This window comes from Drosophila arizonae, chromosome 2 (assembly GCF_054131065.1).
Source record: "Drosophila arizonae isolate 15081-1271.41 chromosome 2, UAZ_ARI_1.0, whole genome shotgun sequence".
Taxonomy (NCBI): Eukaryota; Metazoa; Arthropoda; class Insecta; order Diptera; family Drosophilidae; genus Drosophila; species Drosophila arizonae.
In genome coordinates this window covers 22501093-22518644 of record NC_142922.1, presented here as the reverse complement: position 1 = coordinate 22518644, position 17552 = coordinate 22501093, and the positions used below count along the sequence as shown (strand labels likewise).

General features: G+C 39.1%; 1 protein-coding gene and 1 long non-coding RNA gene across 2 annotated transcripts in view; one reads left to right on the top strand and one right to left on the bottom strand.

Annotated features, from left to right (window-relative positions):
- The window catches only part of Teh1 (tipE homolog 1 phospholipid transfer protein), a 32485-nt gene extending 14933 nt beyond the window's left edge, over positions 1–17552 (bottom strand). The window contains exons 1-2 of the mRNA XM_018001037.2: positions 17242–17552; positions 13711–15532 (exon numbers count right to left, since the gene is read on the bottom strand). Coding sequence (XP_017856526.1) covers positions 13711–14480 — 770 coding nt within the window. The 5' untranslated portion in view covers positions 14481–15532; positions 17242–17552. The remainder of the gene's footprint in view (positions 1–13710; positions 15533–17241) is intronic.
- Positions 3909–9023, top strand: LOC149270580 (uncharacterized). Its single transcript, XR_016271671.1, has 3 exons — positions 3909–4525; positions 5690–5895; positions 8928–9023. It is a non-coding gene; the product is annotated as an uncharacterized LOC149270580 (long non-coding RNA).

The following is a 17552-nucleotide window of genomic DNA, read 5'->3' as shown; positions in this document are numbered from 1 at the left end:
TTTGGGCAGGCAAAACCAATCGATCGATGGCCCAGCCATTTATTAATGTCGAATGCATAATGCATGGGGAATGGAGACGATGGGTTCGAGCGTTTAATTATTGACACTTGTTTGTAAATAAATTTTTATAAGTTGTCGGCGAACGAACTGAAAGTATGGCATCATTTTCATTTCATCTGATTGTTGGTTGTTGGTTATTGTTGCCGTGACACTGCCCTTTAGTTGATGCTCTCGAATTTCGTCCTCGTCCGACTAATAAATTATGAACCATACGGCTGAGGCAGAACTGAGCGTGAGCTGGCCAAAAGCTACTTAGCGACTTAGCGATTGGCCGGGTCGGAATGGAATGGAATGGCGATGGTATGGGCGCTAGTGAGATTAACGTCCATCCGAGTGCCGACAAATTCGAATTGTGAATTCATGTGGCTTTGACACGTGCCACTGAGATGGATGCGATTGATTCTGGATGACATCGAATCGAAATAAACCAAAGAGAACTTTTCTACAGTTTAGATAGCAGAGCAAGTGGATGGCAGGAGGGGACGAATCAAATCAAAGTGTAGAGAGCAAATACTGTCAGCACCGCCGGCTGTTGCCTAATTGACGAATAATCCACTTTTCACAGTTCCTCAACTATAGACGGTGAGTGAGTGAAATTTAATCGTGCGAGCGCTGCATTTTATTATTGACTTTAATTAATTGTCCGCATGACGAGATTATAGGTTGAGAGGAATGACTCTTGTATAGCCAGCCGCACAGTGCTTCATTTGATTACGCTCCATTTGTGTGTTCACTGTTTTTCATTTTTATTAATTTTCATGCTCGCTCGCACTGTCCTTTCCGCCGACTCTCGGCAACAACTGAATGGCGCTTCAATTATCTTTCATTGGGCGAAGGCGACATAATTGATGTGCGGTTTCCACATTCATGGGAGATTAAGTGCACGATATATGTATGTATGTATGTATGTGCATGCATCAATAAGGACTGGCCCAAGTAGCTCTTCTTGTGGTAAACGATTTTGATCAAATCAATTTGCAATAATTAGTATATCTAAGCCGATTGTTGCGGTTAACTAACTATACTAATTATATGTGTCTCTCTCTCTCTCTTTTTCTCCCTCTCTCTTACTCCTTGTTCTCCTTCCCAGTGATTGAGCATTTGGCATTTCGCATTTCACATTCATTTGTTAATCCAATGCAAATAAGTCACATTTATAATTATGTACGAGCTCAACGTTGCGTATGCGTAATATTATTATGCACTGATATTATTTATTGCATTTTCGAAATAATTATGCCATCATGAATATGAGCAAACATTAATTAATTTATGCGCATCATTTCAATGTGAACTGTAAATATAATTAATTTCATATCAAAGGCAACCGAGTCAAATCGTATAAATGCTGTCCTAGCCGGCGGCATTCAGCACTAAGGAATACGGAGTGTGGCAAATGGCATTTAAATGAAATTGCAACAATAATGCTTAATTGTGTGCAGTGGCCTAATACGCATTATTTAATTGCATTCCATGTCGGGAAAAATGAAAAACAAAAACAAATTGAACGAGTTGTTAAAACCCAAATGAAAATGGGGTACGTGACGGGCTGAAATTGTATATACAAGTCATAAATTGCTTAGCTTTAATAGGCAATTTGTAGTCGTAATCCAAATGAAAATAGCTAAAACACCGACACACACACATACACGCACATTCAAGACAATGAAATTATTTTACACATTGAGTGCGGCGCCGGCAGCCGATAAACCGATAAAGCGAAAAGCCAAATGCTAAATGCAACCGGGTCGAAATATTAGAGGCAAATGCCACGATTTAATGGCCAATAAATCGATTCGCTGCTTGTTGCTGACTGAACACCCACTGCAACGCCAGCGGGTCAGCTCAACTTTTGGGAGGCTGAAACTGAGACTGAAGCAGTAGCTGGAGCAGGAGGTGGGGCTGGAGCTGGAGCTTATCGGCACGCATGCACGCCAGCTGGCGGCAATTTGGATACGCAGATAAAGCATTTATTGGTCACATAAAACGGGTGAAATTACTTGCCAGCCGGCATTTCCGTCACTCACTGCTTTTGTGCTTTTGTATATCCTTCGGCTGACCGCTGTTGAGTTTTGCTATGTAATTTCCTTTTGTTGCCGCTCGTCGTCCATTCAACTCAGCACAAAAATCAATTTACGATGGCATTTTCTCAAATAAAAAAAAAATAAATAAATAAATAAAAAAAAATATATAATTATATATATTAACATATATGCTCGGACAACATCTCGGCCATTGAAATGAACGACTGCAAATTAGACAAATTGTGCAAAGGCATTTGTCATTTGCCTAAAAGGTTTCCCAGCTGCCATTGTCCTGGCAACTACCACAATAGTTACCTGCAACAACAACAACAACAAGAGAACATGAAGACAATAAAACATTTTTCACTCAGATTTCAAGTGCGATTCGTTTGCCTAAATCTATTATCAGCAGCAGCCTTAGCTCGTGCACAAAGCAATGCTCTGTGAAATATTCATGGAGAGCAGAAATGAACGCCCGAGGGCTTAGATGTTTGCTGAGTGAATCCTTTTTCTGTTTGTTGTTTGCATTGGCTAAGTTCTGGTGACAGGCTATCAACTATATATTTGCAGTAGTTAAATATTAAACTAAGGCTGAAGAATGTTCATTGATTGCTTTGATATTTGATTGAGCTGGAATTCTTTCTGTCTTCTGTTTATTATATTGGCTCAATATATTTTCTTTTCGGCTCGGTATGTCGGTCAGGTAGACCATTTTTCACACAAATACAGACAAATATATATATTTAAATATATATATATATATATATATATATATATATATATATATTTTTATTTTTTACTCCTTGTCCGAGCTATCCATTTTGATTGTCCTTTACAATTTGTCATTTCAGTCAACTTCAAAAGCAAGCGCCTCGGAAACTTTTCTGCTGTGCAAAGGCAAAAAGAAAAAAAAAAAAAAAAACAAAAGGCAAAAATGAGAAAAAAACTTAAATTAAATAAATTACAAAATGCTTTGCCAGCTTCGGCTTTGACAACAATGCGTTGCGTAAAAAGGTAAAGAGACCGAGCGAAGGATAAACACACAGTTCAGGCTGCCAGCCAGACGAGGACGAGACGCGCTGCAAATGTTTAACAAGGAATCCGTGGCAAATTAAAAGCCACCAACGTTGCCTCCATAAATCATGGGCCGTGCCAAGAGCAAGGCCCAAGCCTAACACAATCGCCTAGACAAAGGGAAAACAAAATGCGACGACGAGTCGCAATAACTTTTAAGAAATTATTATTTATTCATATACCCTCTGCAGAATCAGGTGCCCAACTGTTTAACGGTGCCATGGCTGCAAACGATTCGAACTCAAAGTTCGACAACCAAAATACTTTAAGCCTGGCCTTAAATCTTTGTCATCTACTTTGAAATTGGTTAGGGTTGGCATATGAATTTTTTATTTATTTATTTATTTTACTTTATTTATTTATTTTGTTTTTTGTGTGTCCTTCAACTACAAAGCATCCTTGATTTTTATCAACTCATGTATTTAGAGGGATATTTTTGTAAACATTAATTTATAAAAGTATAAAGTTTTATAGATATTGAGATCAGATATTTAATAAACAATTGAGTTACTATAATATATAATATATACTATAATTTAATAGCTAAGGTTGCTGTAGAGTAGCTTAAAAAAATCGATAAATATTTAGCACATTTAGCTGCGCTTGTTAAAAAACAAAAAACGAGCTTTTAAAGCACATGAAAGCTTTAAGATTGCCTAAGTACAATAGGCTAAAACACTTGAGTTGCCTGGAATACTTGAAGTTCCATGTTCATGGATGCCGAATAAAGCGTCAAATTGAAATATTTCAGGCAATATAAGTATATATTATTTAAAAATATAAAATATATTATAAATATTGTTATATAATATATTATATATTCAACATATTCTTTAATTTATATTAGTATAAATGTATATACAGGGTATCTACGCCGCATTTAACTGGCGTTCTTTAGTGAGCTGGCAACACAAATAAGAAAACTTGTGGCAGGAACACGGCACGATGACAATTTCAAGTGTTTTGTTGTTGTTGACTTGTTACCTTTGTTATTTTTGTAATTTTATAAATATATATATATATATATATATGTATGTATGTACATATATATGTAGGCTGTTAGTTTCCGGCACATTGCACTTGAAACGAGAGCGAACGCGAGAGCGAGAACAAGAGAGAAGGATGTCCAAGCTGCCGCAGTCAAACAATTTAAATTGTGAGGGAGGCCGAAACGGGGCCATGGAATTGCGTTGAAAGGTCCCGAATGTCCCATTTGGAGTGCCAGTGCGAAAAAGGACAGCCAAATACAAACAACAACAAAACAACAATGACAAATAAAAATATGTGCGACACGAACAACGTTCCGGAACACAAACGGAAATTGTGAAATATACAAATGTTTGGCTTCCATAGGTGAACTACATAAAGTAAGAACAAACAAGTAAGAAAGCTCTAGTCGAGACTGCTCGACTACGAGATCCCCTGAACCCTTGGAGCAATAGATATTTCAATAATTTTTCGCGTCTTTCAGCTTACATAAGAAACACGACACGAACTGCGAACTGCGACACACACACACACACATGCATACACACACAAACGCATAACCACACACACATACACACACACACACACACACACACATACACAAACAATTACATACATATACACACACACGCATAAACACGCATGGGCGGCAGTGAGCGCTTACTATGAGAACTTAATTGTTTAATAACTTTTTTTGTGGACGTACGATCTTCATGAAACTTTCAGATTATGATTATAACATCAATATGCATGTAAGCACAAGTCTCTAGTATTTGAAATAAGGGTGGGGAGTAAATTTTAACAAAAACCGAAATTGTATAAATTGCATGTAAGCATACATTAAAAATTTGGAGACTATAGCAATAAAGGTGTAGAAGATATAATTTTATAACTGGTTTTCGATAAGGTTTTTTATCGATAAAAAAGATTGGGATGAGTTATCGATTTTTAATGATAAACTTGATATGCGCGCTGTAATTACGGACATTTTAAAAAAAATTTGAAGTCTCTAGCTCTTATATCTTCTGAAATCGACGCGTTCATACATACGGACAGACGGACAGACGGACAGACGGACGGACGAACAGACGGACAGACGGACAGACAGACGGACAGGGCCAAATCAACTCAGCTCGTCGCCCTGATCAAGAATATATATACTTTGTGGGGTCTGCCACGCCTCCTTCTGCCTGTTACATACATTTCAACAAAACCATTATACCCTGATTTCCCATTGAAAATGGGTTCAGGGTATAAAAAACGAAAAACGAAAAAAGAAAAAAAAAAAAAAAAAACAACTCCATTTCACACAAAACAAGACAAGGCAAAAGACAATGGAACACGTACAACAAAAGCAGATTACATAATTGTCAAGTTTTAATAAAAATGCTTCTAGTTTGTACGTTAGAGATAGCACGGCCTGGACAAATGCTACATGTCACACTAGAATAAAAACAAAAGGAACTAAAAACACAATTTCCACATACCGTAACATTTCCCTAACAAGCTGCTTAAAATTAAAGCATTCTTTTTCTTTGACCTAGGCCCTGTGTCTTTGATAAACTAAGTTTTCCGCAATTCAATTCTATAATACAATACAGTTTAAAAGGTCAGCAAGCGGGACAAGTTCCTTTTGTTCTCAAGCCTAATTGCATCAAACAATTATTAGTTCAAGGTTCATTTGCAACGAGATCAGCGTGTTCAGAAAGTCAGTCGCAGAAGAGGAAGAGGGAAAAAGAACAAAGCAAACGTATGTATTCAAGCTCTAATTGTAGTATAGGTCAATTGTATTAATTGATAACTAGCATATGTCAATTGCATTAATCGATAACACAAACTTATATATATATATATGTTCAAGTCATGTAGGATACCAGACGATTTTTTTTTTTTTGCCGAAATATATAAACTATCAACAGCTCCTAATAGATAGAATCTTGAGCTTAGATTGATATATTGATGTATTTATATATCGATATATTGATATATTTTTATATTGCAATATTGATATTGTTATATTTCAATATTGCAATGTTGCTGTATTGGTATATTGCTACATTGATATATTGATATATTGCTATATTTCTATATTGCCACATTGATATATTGTCATATTGATAGTCTGGGTTTCTTCAGCGATGGCAAAGAAAGTTTTCTGAATGTCAAATCATTGCCATTTCCATCTTGTTTGCTCGCAAAGCTAAGCATGTTGCAAGCTCTCCAATTAGGAAGGTCGAAAATTAATTTGAGTATCTGCTGGACTGGCAATTGCCAATGGGCAGCCGCAATTGCTGTCCGAAATCATTGCAAAATATTGAAATAAAAAGGAACGACTGCAAGCCGAATGCACTTGGCGAATAGCCAAAAACTGAAAACGTAAAAAGGAAAAAAAAAAAAAAAAACAAAGAGCAAGAGACGACCACAAAATAGGCAGCTGCAGAAAGGGATTGTAATTAGGAAATTAAAACTGTGACAGCTGCATGATGGACTTGCCTGAAATAAATGAATGGATGTGGCATAGACGAATTGACAGGCGAGCGGCAGCTGGGGCAGCTGGGGCAACCGAGGCAACAACTGGGACAGATGATGCCAGATCAGCTTCAGCCTTGGCACGCGGGGCTTGGCTCGGCTATATGAGTATGCAGCCGCATTGTACTTGAGCTGCCGTTACTCGGATTTTGCCGGCTGGCAGCCAAAGTGTGGCAGTGACGGATGCGGATGCTAGCGTTGCCAACGCCACGAATGTGTTTTGGTCGAGGCCGAGCATCAAGCATCAGCAGTGGCAGCAGCAGCCTCCAAGTCCGGCCAGCAGGTGGCTGATGGCTGATGGCTGATGGCTGATGGATGATGCTAGGGTCTCTTATTGAAATTCGTTGCATTATGCTGTGGGTTAGGCGCACAGTGCAGAATGCTTGAATATGTCCTTGTGCGACGCTCACTGCACTTGATTGTCAACAAAACTGTTTTGCAGCAAAGCCTACAGTTTCTTGTTGTTTGTTAGCTGGTTTGTTTCTCGCTTGTAAATTTGCTTTCTTTTTCATTTTTTACAGTTGCTGGCTCTTGCTCTTGCTGTTGTTGTTGTTGGATTACGGCACTTCATTTTGAAGTGAGTGCAACCGCTGCACAGCTGGCAGGTAAAAGGACATGCGGCAGTAATTAAATTTGTGCATCCAGTATGAATCGAGCTCTTAAAGCTGCGCAAGCCCCTTTTGCAAAGTAACTAAAAAATTCAATTTCATTTTTGTTTTATTTTTTTTTTGTTTTTTTTTTTTTTTATTTTTAAATTAGACACGAGCAATGTCACATTGTTGGCTCAAACGCGCACACACACACATACATGAGAAAACACTTGAAGACGGCCATAAAGATAAATGTTTTATGTACGTGAATTGCGTTGAATAAAAGCTCTGTTTGTTTGCCTGCTTTATATGCATACACACAGAGAGCGAAAGAGAGAGAGAGAGAGAGGCACAAACATACAAACACAAAGTGTTCGCACACTCTCACTCTCTCTATCTCTCTCTGTCCCTCACTCTTCCTGCTATTCTCAAATTATGCGAGAAGGCATTTGCTAGCACGCCCGCCCACATTACTCATACGCCCCCACGCACGCTGCCGCACGCGCTGCTCTGTTGCGCTTCATTTAAGCAAATTCACGTGCACATTTAAGCTTAATTGTTGTTTGAATTAAGCCAAATACAAATAGGTGCGCAAAACGTGCTTTTTGGCCAAATATGATGCTGTTAATTTGCAGCTGCAGCTGAGATTTAACATAGCATTTTCCTCCATTCACTATTTATGCCGAGCTTGAGAGCTCACAAATGCTGATGATTTAAAATTCTCATTAAGTGCGAGCTGAAACATTTTACTTAAACGAAAGTTTTTCTTTGAGCTTCAGCATGCATAATATGTGATCATAAAACATATATATAAATTTATATAGACATCCTTATGTACATTTATATTTATATATACTATATATTATATTTATAGCCATTAAAAATCTGTAGCTTTTGCTGCCTTAGGTATCGTATGTGACTGCTTTAAAAGACATGAATTTATTATGGGCTTGCATATTTGTGTATTGTTGGGAAAGCGCTTAGCGTACGTATTACCTTCTGGCCATAAATTCACTTTAATAACATACTCAAATTTAGATATTATCTGTGTATGTGTGTGTGTGCACTGTATATACGCATGTTCGCATATTTTCCCCTTCTTGCGCACGCTGAGATAGGCGCAGTCTCAATCTGAACTCTCAATGGAATCGCTGTCTCCGCTGTTGAGCTATGGGTTCTCCCAAATTGTCTGGGGCGAGGCATTTTCGAGTCGTTTTATTCAAGTGTTTTACATTTTCAAGAGGTCCTTCAGAATTTTCGTACATGTCTGGCTTAAGATCTAACTAAGCTACAACGTAAACTCCTATGGGAGTTGACCAAAAAGAGTATTTTTGTGTGTGTGTTTTTTTTAGTTTTGCTGCTAAGTTTAAGATCTCTATTGCAGTCAATCAAAAAGACATTCATCTTAATTAAAGTTTAGCTGTTTAGGTAAATGCTTTTGGTTTTTTGGAAAATCAATGGAACGTCAAGCCAGTGTAAACCCGGCTTGATTAGTAAAATTATTTTAAATGTTTATTAATCTTTACAGATTCAGTTATGAATAACAAATAATAAAAAGCTTTTTTGAATCTAAAAAGTCTTACATAAAAACTGACTTCGTCTTTATATATAAATATTTAATATTTATATAATTAAAGTCTTCAAATATTTATATATACTTCAGGTTTAGTGATGTTGATGGGACAATCTTCAAGACTGCGGAGTAGCATTAATAGAATTCGAGACCATCCCCAAAGTGAAACCATGGAGTACAGAAAAAAATAAATAAATAAAATATCATTTAACATACATTTCCTTCTTGACTCGATAAAGTAGTCAAGTTATTAAAAATATGTATAATATATATAAAATATAAATCGATTTTGGGCTAAGCATGCTCGATGGAGTCAATGTTTGAGTAAATACGAAATCATTGACACGATATTAACACCAAAAGCTCATTTCAATCACTTTTACTATCTGTAAGCCGAAAGAAGGCGTACTTGAGTTTGAGCTGGCTTTATATCGTGCTTTTGTAACATGATCACACCAACTCCACCTCAATCAAATCGTCAAGCTGGAGCCTTTACCAGTCTTGATTTCAAGATCAAGTTTCAATCGTTTGTGCTCAGGGTGCAGTTGCTGTTGCCTATAAGCTGTAGCAAAACCAAACGTAGTCAACATCTAATCGGGCTTGCTCGTTATCCTATTGAACGCAAGTTAAGGCTTTGGCATGGCATACTTTAAGGGGCTGCCCAGAGTCTACCTCAGTGGGCACTATTAAATCGTATTGTGTAATAATTCTTAATAAAATTACTGAAGCGCAAACAGTAAAAGCAATGAGTGCTTCTGGCAAATATGTTCTTGTTTTTGTTTTTGATTTTGTTTTTGTTTTTGCTGCGCATGTGCCACTGTCATTGACAGCAATTAAGATGGCCAGCTAGAGGGCTTAAATGTACATTACTTTGTCCGACAACTGCGTCTTGTATATGTATGGGTGGGTGTACGTGTGGCTCTATGTGTATGTGTGTGTGTGGGTGTGTTATTAATGAAACGTCTAGCTGACTGCGACTTCTGACTGACTTAGCGGACTTTGCTTGCCAACTGGCAGGATTTCGTTGGGGATTTGCTTGAATGAAATGGCGTCAACGAAAATATTTGCCCGCCTGCAGTGGACCATTTTGCTTGATTTTCTAGTTGTTGGTTTTCCACTCTGCCTGCTAGCAGCAGTGTTCAGGGCTTATTGCCAGTCTGCTTATGCAGAAGACGATAGTTACCAAATGGCTTTGTATTTCAATGCGGATTGCATTTTGAATGGCGCACGGAAAAGGAAAATTTATTGAACAGCATTCATATGCTGCGCATTATTAATATTGATTTTTCAGAGTGGGCGTGATGAGAAATAGGCGTTGCTGTCCTTCACACACACACACACACGATGCGAGATGGCACACACACATACACACACGAGCTCTCAGCCTTCATCATATGCTAGAAGTAGTTCGAAATGTGTCTGATAAAAATAACAAAAGCAAACCTTTTATTTTTTTTTTATATATTTTTTTTTTATTTCTGTTTTCTTGCTCCCATTTTGAACCCGAAAGATAAAAGCCAGCCGCATTGTATTGTTTGTAGATGCTTGAGTAAAACCAAACGCAAAGGAAAATGGGAAAATACGTGCCGAATCGCCAGAGAATGCAGCCCGCAAATAACTAGGCGACCCTTGAATGCATTAATGATGCTTCAGCTCATTGCAAATAAATTGCTTTTGCCTGATGAAACAAGGCGCAATAAGTGCAAATCACTTGTCAAGAGAACAGATAAGGAATGAAGGAAATATGCACACATGCGTCAAATAATACCAAGAAAAGTGTTTAGTGAGAAATTTGAATATGTGGCAGACGTGACTTTAATGCATGCGCTGCAGCTGCTTCGTTTGCAAGGCAAAAAGAAATTGATTTTTTTTTCAGCTTTCTTTTTTTTTTGTGGCTTGTTTCTTTGAAGAAAAAGAAACACTCTTTGGCTGGAAAAGTGGCACACACGCAGCAAGCGACGCTGGAGCAGCAGTTGGCCCGGCTAAGTAGGCCACTTTAGGTGCAGCCACGAGCCAGCAACAACAACAGCAGCAGCAGCAACAGCAGCTCCTTCAACCATTTTCGCCTAAAGCTACACTCGCAACGCTGCTTTGTTAAGTGTTTGAAGCGTTCAGTATACGCCTCATTGGCAGCAATTTGGTTGTGCGAGTCAGAGCGATCATTAGCTTATAATGGCTCAGCTTTAATCATAACAATATTTCGCAGGACTCACTGCACGACCACTTGATCTGCTGCGGCAAAAGTCGTTGAAATTATTTTCATACTCAAACAGCGAGCGACAGCGACGTAAGGTAAGCAGATTATGTAACACATATACAAAGCATGCATGTGTGTGTGCGTGTGTGAAGGTGAATACGTATGAGTGTGTGTCTGTCACAGATAGCATTAACAATGGCACATGCTGACGCCAGTTTGTTTTTGCAACTTTTCAACAGTTCTTTCTCAACTGTTTTTTATTAGTGATTTCCGTTGAAAACAAGCAAAATTATGCGAATTCCCTTTTTAGCATCTATTTTTTTGTTTTTAACTTGAGGGCGTGGCAACACCTGGCATAAACTTTGCCATTTTAATATGAAAATATATATGTATATGTATCCATCCAACGCGCATATGCGTTGAAATGAAATGAAAACTTTGGGCGATACGTGTCAATTACTCCCGAAGTCAGAAAAAACAGTAAGATAGAGAGAGAGAGAGAAAAGAGGGACAAACAAATATACAAATTTAATAGATTTCAGATTGAATATGAAGTTCTTGCAGCTGCATTTAACAAACAAGGGACGAGACTGAGACAAAGGGCTAACTAACAAACTCAGCTGTAGTCTATTTGGCCGAAATCTACCTGGGTATAATACCCATTGGACTACTAATTGATTGGGCACGTGTGCCTTAGACAATGAGGTAAACAGTCCAAAAGGCAGGACAATGGAGGCACTGAATGCATTGAACGATTGCCTGCTCTGTGCCTGAGCATGTGAAACTGACACGAGGCAATTGAATAATGCAAAGGCCTATATGTGTGCATGTATGTGTGTTTATGGGGTCGACCAATTCATTATCGATTGACTCTATGTGAACTCCGACTTAGATATGCAAATTTCACCTAGGCCACACAGCTCGCCATGGCAATGAATAGACTGGAACTCAAAGAGAATTGTTCTGAATGGAGATTATAATTACAAATCAATGGGAGCACTCAATAAATATTGTTCTTTGTCTTCTATTAGGTTTTCAATATGATAAATTTAATTGCTATTGTCGCACTTGTGAAGTAGTCTGGAAGTAATCGAAGGCCCTGCTGCAGTAGTTAACGAAAAGGAAAACTTTGGCTTGTCAACAGCTCAACAAATCAATCATACGCAGTGTGGTGCGTGGTGCGTGTGCTGTCAGTTAATGCGTGACTTGCGGGCGTACTCACACAGACACCCACACACAAGCACGTTTGACACTTTTGCTTATAAATAATACAGAACAGTCATTACTCCAAACTATAAAGTCGACTCCCAATTTCGTCGCATATGTTATTATTGAATTATTTAAATCTCGACCCAAAACAAATAATGGACAACACACTTACTCGAATTGAGTTGGACTGGATTACATTGGATTGATTTGGACAGGTGGCTGGCATGCGTCTTAAGTTCAGTTCCCCAAAAACTTTTGCCAAACTTTTGAAAACTTCATTAATTTAAATGAACTCGCAACTTGAAGTCAACTGTAACACAGCTCAACGATGCATGCAAATTAACTAAAACTCGACAAAGCTGCAGCGTCTTGCTCTTGGTCTTGAAGCGGATACTGAGGGGAGCATCAGCTGTGCGAGTTGAGAGTCGGTGCTAATCGTACTATAGGTAGGCTGCATAATGCATAATAATGCAGCAGTCGACTTAATTATAGGATCTATCGAAACACATCTGCAGATTGGAAACTTCGATTCCACATTATAGACAATATGGGAATGGAATTAATTAATATATAACTGGATGATGAAATTCCTATTCAATGATTATTGTAGAACCTTAAAATTTGGATTTATTTATTTATTTTTGCGTTTAATCCTGCCATGCTAACTTTGCATTTTAAGAGCCAAACCAAAATACCTAAAGCGTTCGAGTAATATTATTATAAGAAAACAAATTATCATTAAATAACAAAAAGAAATAATAACAATAATAACTGCACTTTAAAAGATTCTGAATTTTAAACAAACCTAAATAGTCTGTAGACCTCATCTTAACACTTTATCAAACTAGACTAGAATCGAGCAATTGCAGAGTCCAAATAACACGTTGTCTGAGACAATAATATAATATAATATAATGCAATAATATAATATAATATAACATAAAAACAAACAATACTAAAGTATTAGTCTTCTAAACGAATACATTGAATAATAAAAGCAGAATATAATAAATACTAAACATACTAAGTTTGTAGAGCAAGAGAAAAGTTATCCAAGTCTAATCGAAGAACTATTGGGGCTCAGTCTACGCTAACTCAACTCCATATATACATAAGTCTACAAAAACAGTTTTGTACTATAAGAAAGACCCAACTGGCAACTCTATATCTTTTGATAGCGGCGGACACAATACGGCGTCTAAATGAACCAAATATAAATAAAAAAATATATAAATAATAAATATAATAAACAACCTTTTTTTATTAAAAAAAATATATATATACATATATATGGGTCCTCCGAATATGCGCAACTCGCAATTTACAGAGAAGTTGATAAGCCTTTAAACAGTTTTCTTTACAGCAATATGGAGCAGGTTTATGTGTATTTCAAACTGAGTGCACAGTTAGTTAAAGTTTACTTGAATCACTTGAATCACTGACTGCTTAACAGTCAACGTTGCTCACCTGAGATTCTCAATGCGTGGCCTGCGGCACTGGGGACGATTGCGTCGATGGCTGCGATCCTTTTTGCAGCGGCAATCGCAGTGCATGATGCAGAGTGCGATTGATGAGATGACCGTTATCACAAAGGGCACCACAAAAAAATGGATGATCATGGCCTCCTGATCGTCATGATTGTAGGATGTTAAGACGACGGTCTTGTTTTTACGCGAATAGAAACACGGATAGATGGCGCCTTCGACGCCGTAGTACATATTAAAATTCTTGCACGTCACTGTGGGCGGATAACCGCAGCCCTTAATGTTGACGAGCAGTGTGGCCTCGCTGGACTGCTCCCACTCAGCGGTGTAGTTTGTATAGTCGGTCATGTTCTCTGGTATCGTTATATTCTGTTCGATAAATGTCACATAGATGTGCACACAGCGATACAGATCGGAGGTGCAGCCCTCGCGGCAGGAACTCCACGAGCAATTAAATATGCCAACAAGATCCTCGCGCCGTGTTGTTGTGCACAGTGTTGGATGTTCGATAAAGTCGTGGCTCAGTGTCGATATCGCTGGATCCACATAGAGCGGCACCAGAAACAGCAGCGAGGCGCCGGCCGTCACCGAGAAGAAGGCGAGTGTTGAGGTGCCATAGAAACGCGCACGTTCCCGCCACGAACGAAAGCGCCGATTGCCATTTTTCTTTTTTGGAGCCAGTTCTCGGATTTTACGTAACCGTAGCTCTTGTTGTTGCTGCTCGAGTAGTAATTCCGAACTGCCACTCCTCATATTATTGTCGGTGCACTCAGGGCGCTGATGTTGCTGCTGATTGTTGCTGCTGCTGCTGCTGCTGCTGCTGCTATTGCTGCTGCTATTGCTGCTGCTATTGCTATTGCTATTGCTGTTGCTGTTGCTGTTGCTCTTCTTGTTGTTGCTTGCGTTGACGTCGGCTTCGCAGCAGCAGCTGCAGCTGCAGCGACGTCCACACCCGCACCAGCCAAAGCCTGCGGCTCGGCCTGAGAGCTGCTCCTAGGGTTAGTCGTTGTCGCTGTCGTTGCCGTTCGCGTTGCACTCGTCAATTTTACAGAGACTGAGAGAGCGAGAGTGAGAGAGAGGCGGAGAGATGGAGACAGGCAGTGGGATAGAGAGAGTACGAGTGCGAGTGTTGGACACTTGCAGCGTATGTCAAAGCTAACGCTGACGCTGACGTTGACGCCGACGTTGCGTTGGCAGCGCTGACAGCGCTGGCAGCTGGCGTCGCCGCCTACCGCGACATTCAAGAGCGGCCCGAGTACGCAACGGGCGCGACACGAGCTGCTGCCAATTGAGGTTATGTACACACGCGTCGACGCACAAGGAGACCGGATAAACAGCTGTTTGACCAACCAACCAAGGCTCACACTCCCACCGCACAGAGAGCCACCAGAGCGAGAGCGGGACTGAGCAAGAGAGCGGCAGCGAGTGGCAAAGAGCGCGCGCGTGAGTAGTTAACGGTTAAGCGGGAGTACGTGTGCAGGCGGGCATTCAGGCGAGCAATAGATAGAGATAGCGCGCACAAGACAGTGGGGGAGATGGCGAGACAGAGAGCGAGAGCGAGAGCGAGAGAGTCGCAGTCAGTCAGACGGTGAAAGGAAGACGCTCGCCAGCGTCTTCATTTGTATTGAATGAGTTGATTTTAATTTTTGCTTTACTTTTGATTAATCTTGCCGGCAGCTTTAACATTTGCATTATAATGCTAACACTTTGTCTACTTCTTCCTCTTCTTGTTATAGCTTTTGTTATTGTTTATTTTTGTTGTTGTTGTTGTTTTTAATTCATTGCAGTTCTTGTTGGCTCTGACACTGATGGGAAAAGAACAATATGAAGGGCAGCCATTAACAAAGTGCGGCTTGCGTGGGCGCCGCACTTGACAGCTGTTGATGTAGGTTAGTTTAACGAGAGACAGACGAAGCGAATTAGAGAGGGAGAGCGAGCAAGAGAGAGAGAGAGAGAGTGTGTGTGTGTCTGTGTGTGTGTGAGCGCCAAAAGCGAGTCAAATTGAAAGCGAAAGAGAACTGAATGCCTAGCAAAGGATAAATGCAGCGATGCTAGCGCCAGCGTCACTAGCAACTGCGACTGCGACTGCGACGCCGCAAACAGACTGTATGAGTTTCCTTTCAGTGTGTCGCCCTAGTGACTGTGTAATCTTTTTTTCTACATATATCTACATATATATATATATATATATATATATCTACATATATATATATATATGAGCCATATATATTTATTTTTTTTTTATTTTATTTATTTTTTTTTTTTTTTTTTGTGGGTGGAATTATTTATGCTACACATTTTGTGCGGCAGTATCTCTGTTGTTGCCATAGTTGTTGTTGTTATTGTTGCCTTCAACTAAGACAATTTATTATTTTCCAATTTATTTGCATTTGTCTAGACGCGACTAGATAGACAGCATGATTTATTAGAGCTGCCTACATCTGCTCAACGTCTGCAAACTATCTAAGAGTGAACCATAAACTAAACTAAATGCCGATCGACTTAAAAGATATTCATAAGCAAATGTAATGTAAATGTGTATAATGCAAAAATTATTCACTCAAATTCATAGTAAAGTCTAACAAAGCCCCAATATTCTTTGATGATTGTATAAGTCTTCATGAATCAAGTAAAGTATTTAATTCTGGAATTCTTGAAATTCTCCGATAGAATTTCTTCGCTAAGTTTTAAGTTTTGCCATTGCAAGAAACAACATTTCCATTTCTTGTACTTTATTTTCTCTTTATGACACAGCAGGAATATTGTTTTGCTAACCTATTTGAGGTATTCAGTGCTGATGTTTGGTCGCTTGACACCCATTATTTACCTACATATTCAGTTTGAGCATTGTTATTGCTGTTGTTGTTGTAACTTTGCGTGACACTAGACATTGGTCAGTTTTAGCATTGGCAATAGACTCACCCACACACACACACAACCAGGCACCGTTTGTGTTAGCTGAACGCATTTCACAATTTAAGAATACACACACCCACACACACAGACAGACAGACGCGGCATGCACGTGTTGCCAAATGTGTATGCATGTGTGTGTGTGTGTGTGTGTGTTGCGTGTGCTTCTATGTATTTTGGATGATTTCATTCATGTATATTCCTTGCATCGTACGTTACTTTCGTTTATGTGAAAATTAAAACTGGATATACGGCGTATGAGTAATATCGTGACAGACCACAACTGCCAAATGGTCAAAGGGTCTAGTCCAAACGGTTAAAGGGTCTAGTCTAGTTAAGCTCTAGATCCCAATAAAATATACTAGAGCTGAGAGGCAGACAATTGTGGTAGCAAAAATAACAATCTGTCTGCGCTGTTGTCTTTCGACCTGAATCTGAATCAATTTTATACTACGAAATAGGTAAATTCGCTTGCTGGCAGCCCACGCCACGCCTTAGTCCTGACAAGCAGAAACTAGCTGTAGGGCAATGGACAAACCAAAATAAAATAAAAGTAAATATAAAAAACAGGAATAACGACTCAACCAAGTATCTAACTAACTTTTGACAGTCGAAATGGCGCTGCTCCGCACATCTTTGCTGCTTAACGAATTTGCTGTTGTTGTTGTTGTTTTTATTTGTTACTTTATTTTGAATGTGTATTATTTATTTTTGTATTTTGATTTTTGTAGACAATTTAACGCCGATTACAGCATTTGCGAGCGAAGGAGAATTTGTTGCCTTTCCTGGATTTTCATAGGCAAACTCACACTCGCACACACACAGCACAACGCACACTGAATCGAGACGAGAAGCGCGAACGCTAGGCCCTGACGTGCCTCTCGGAGTGTTTGTCCAAAACTGAGGCGACGA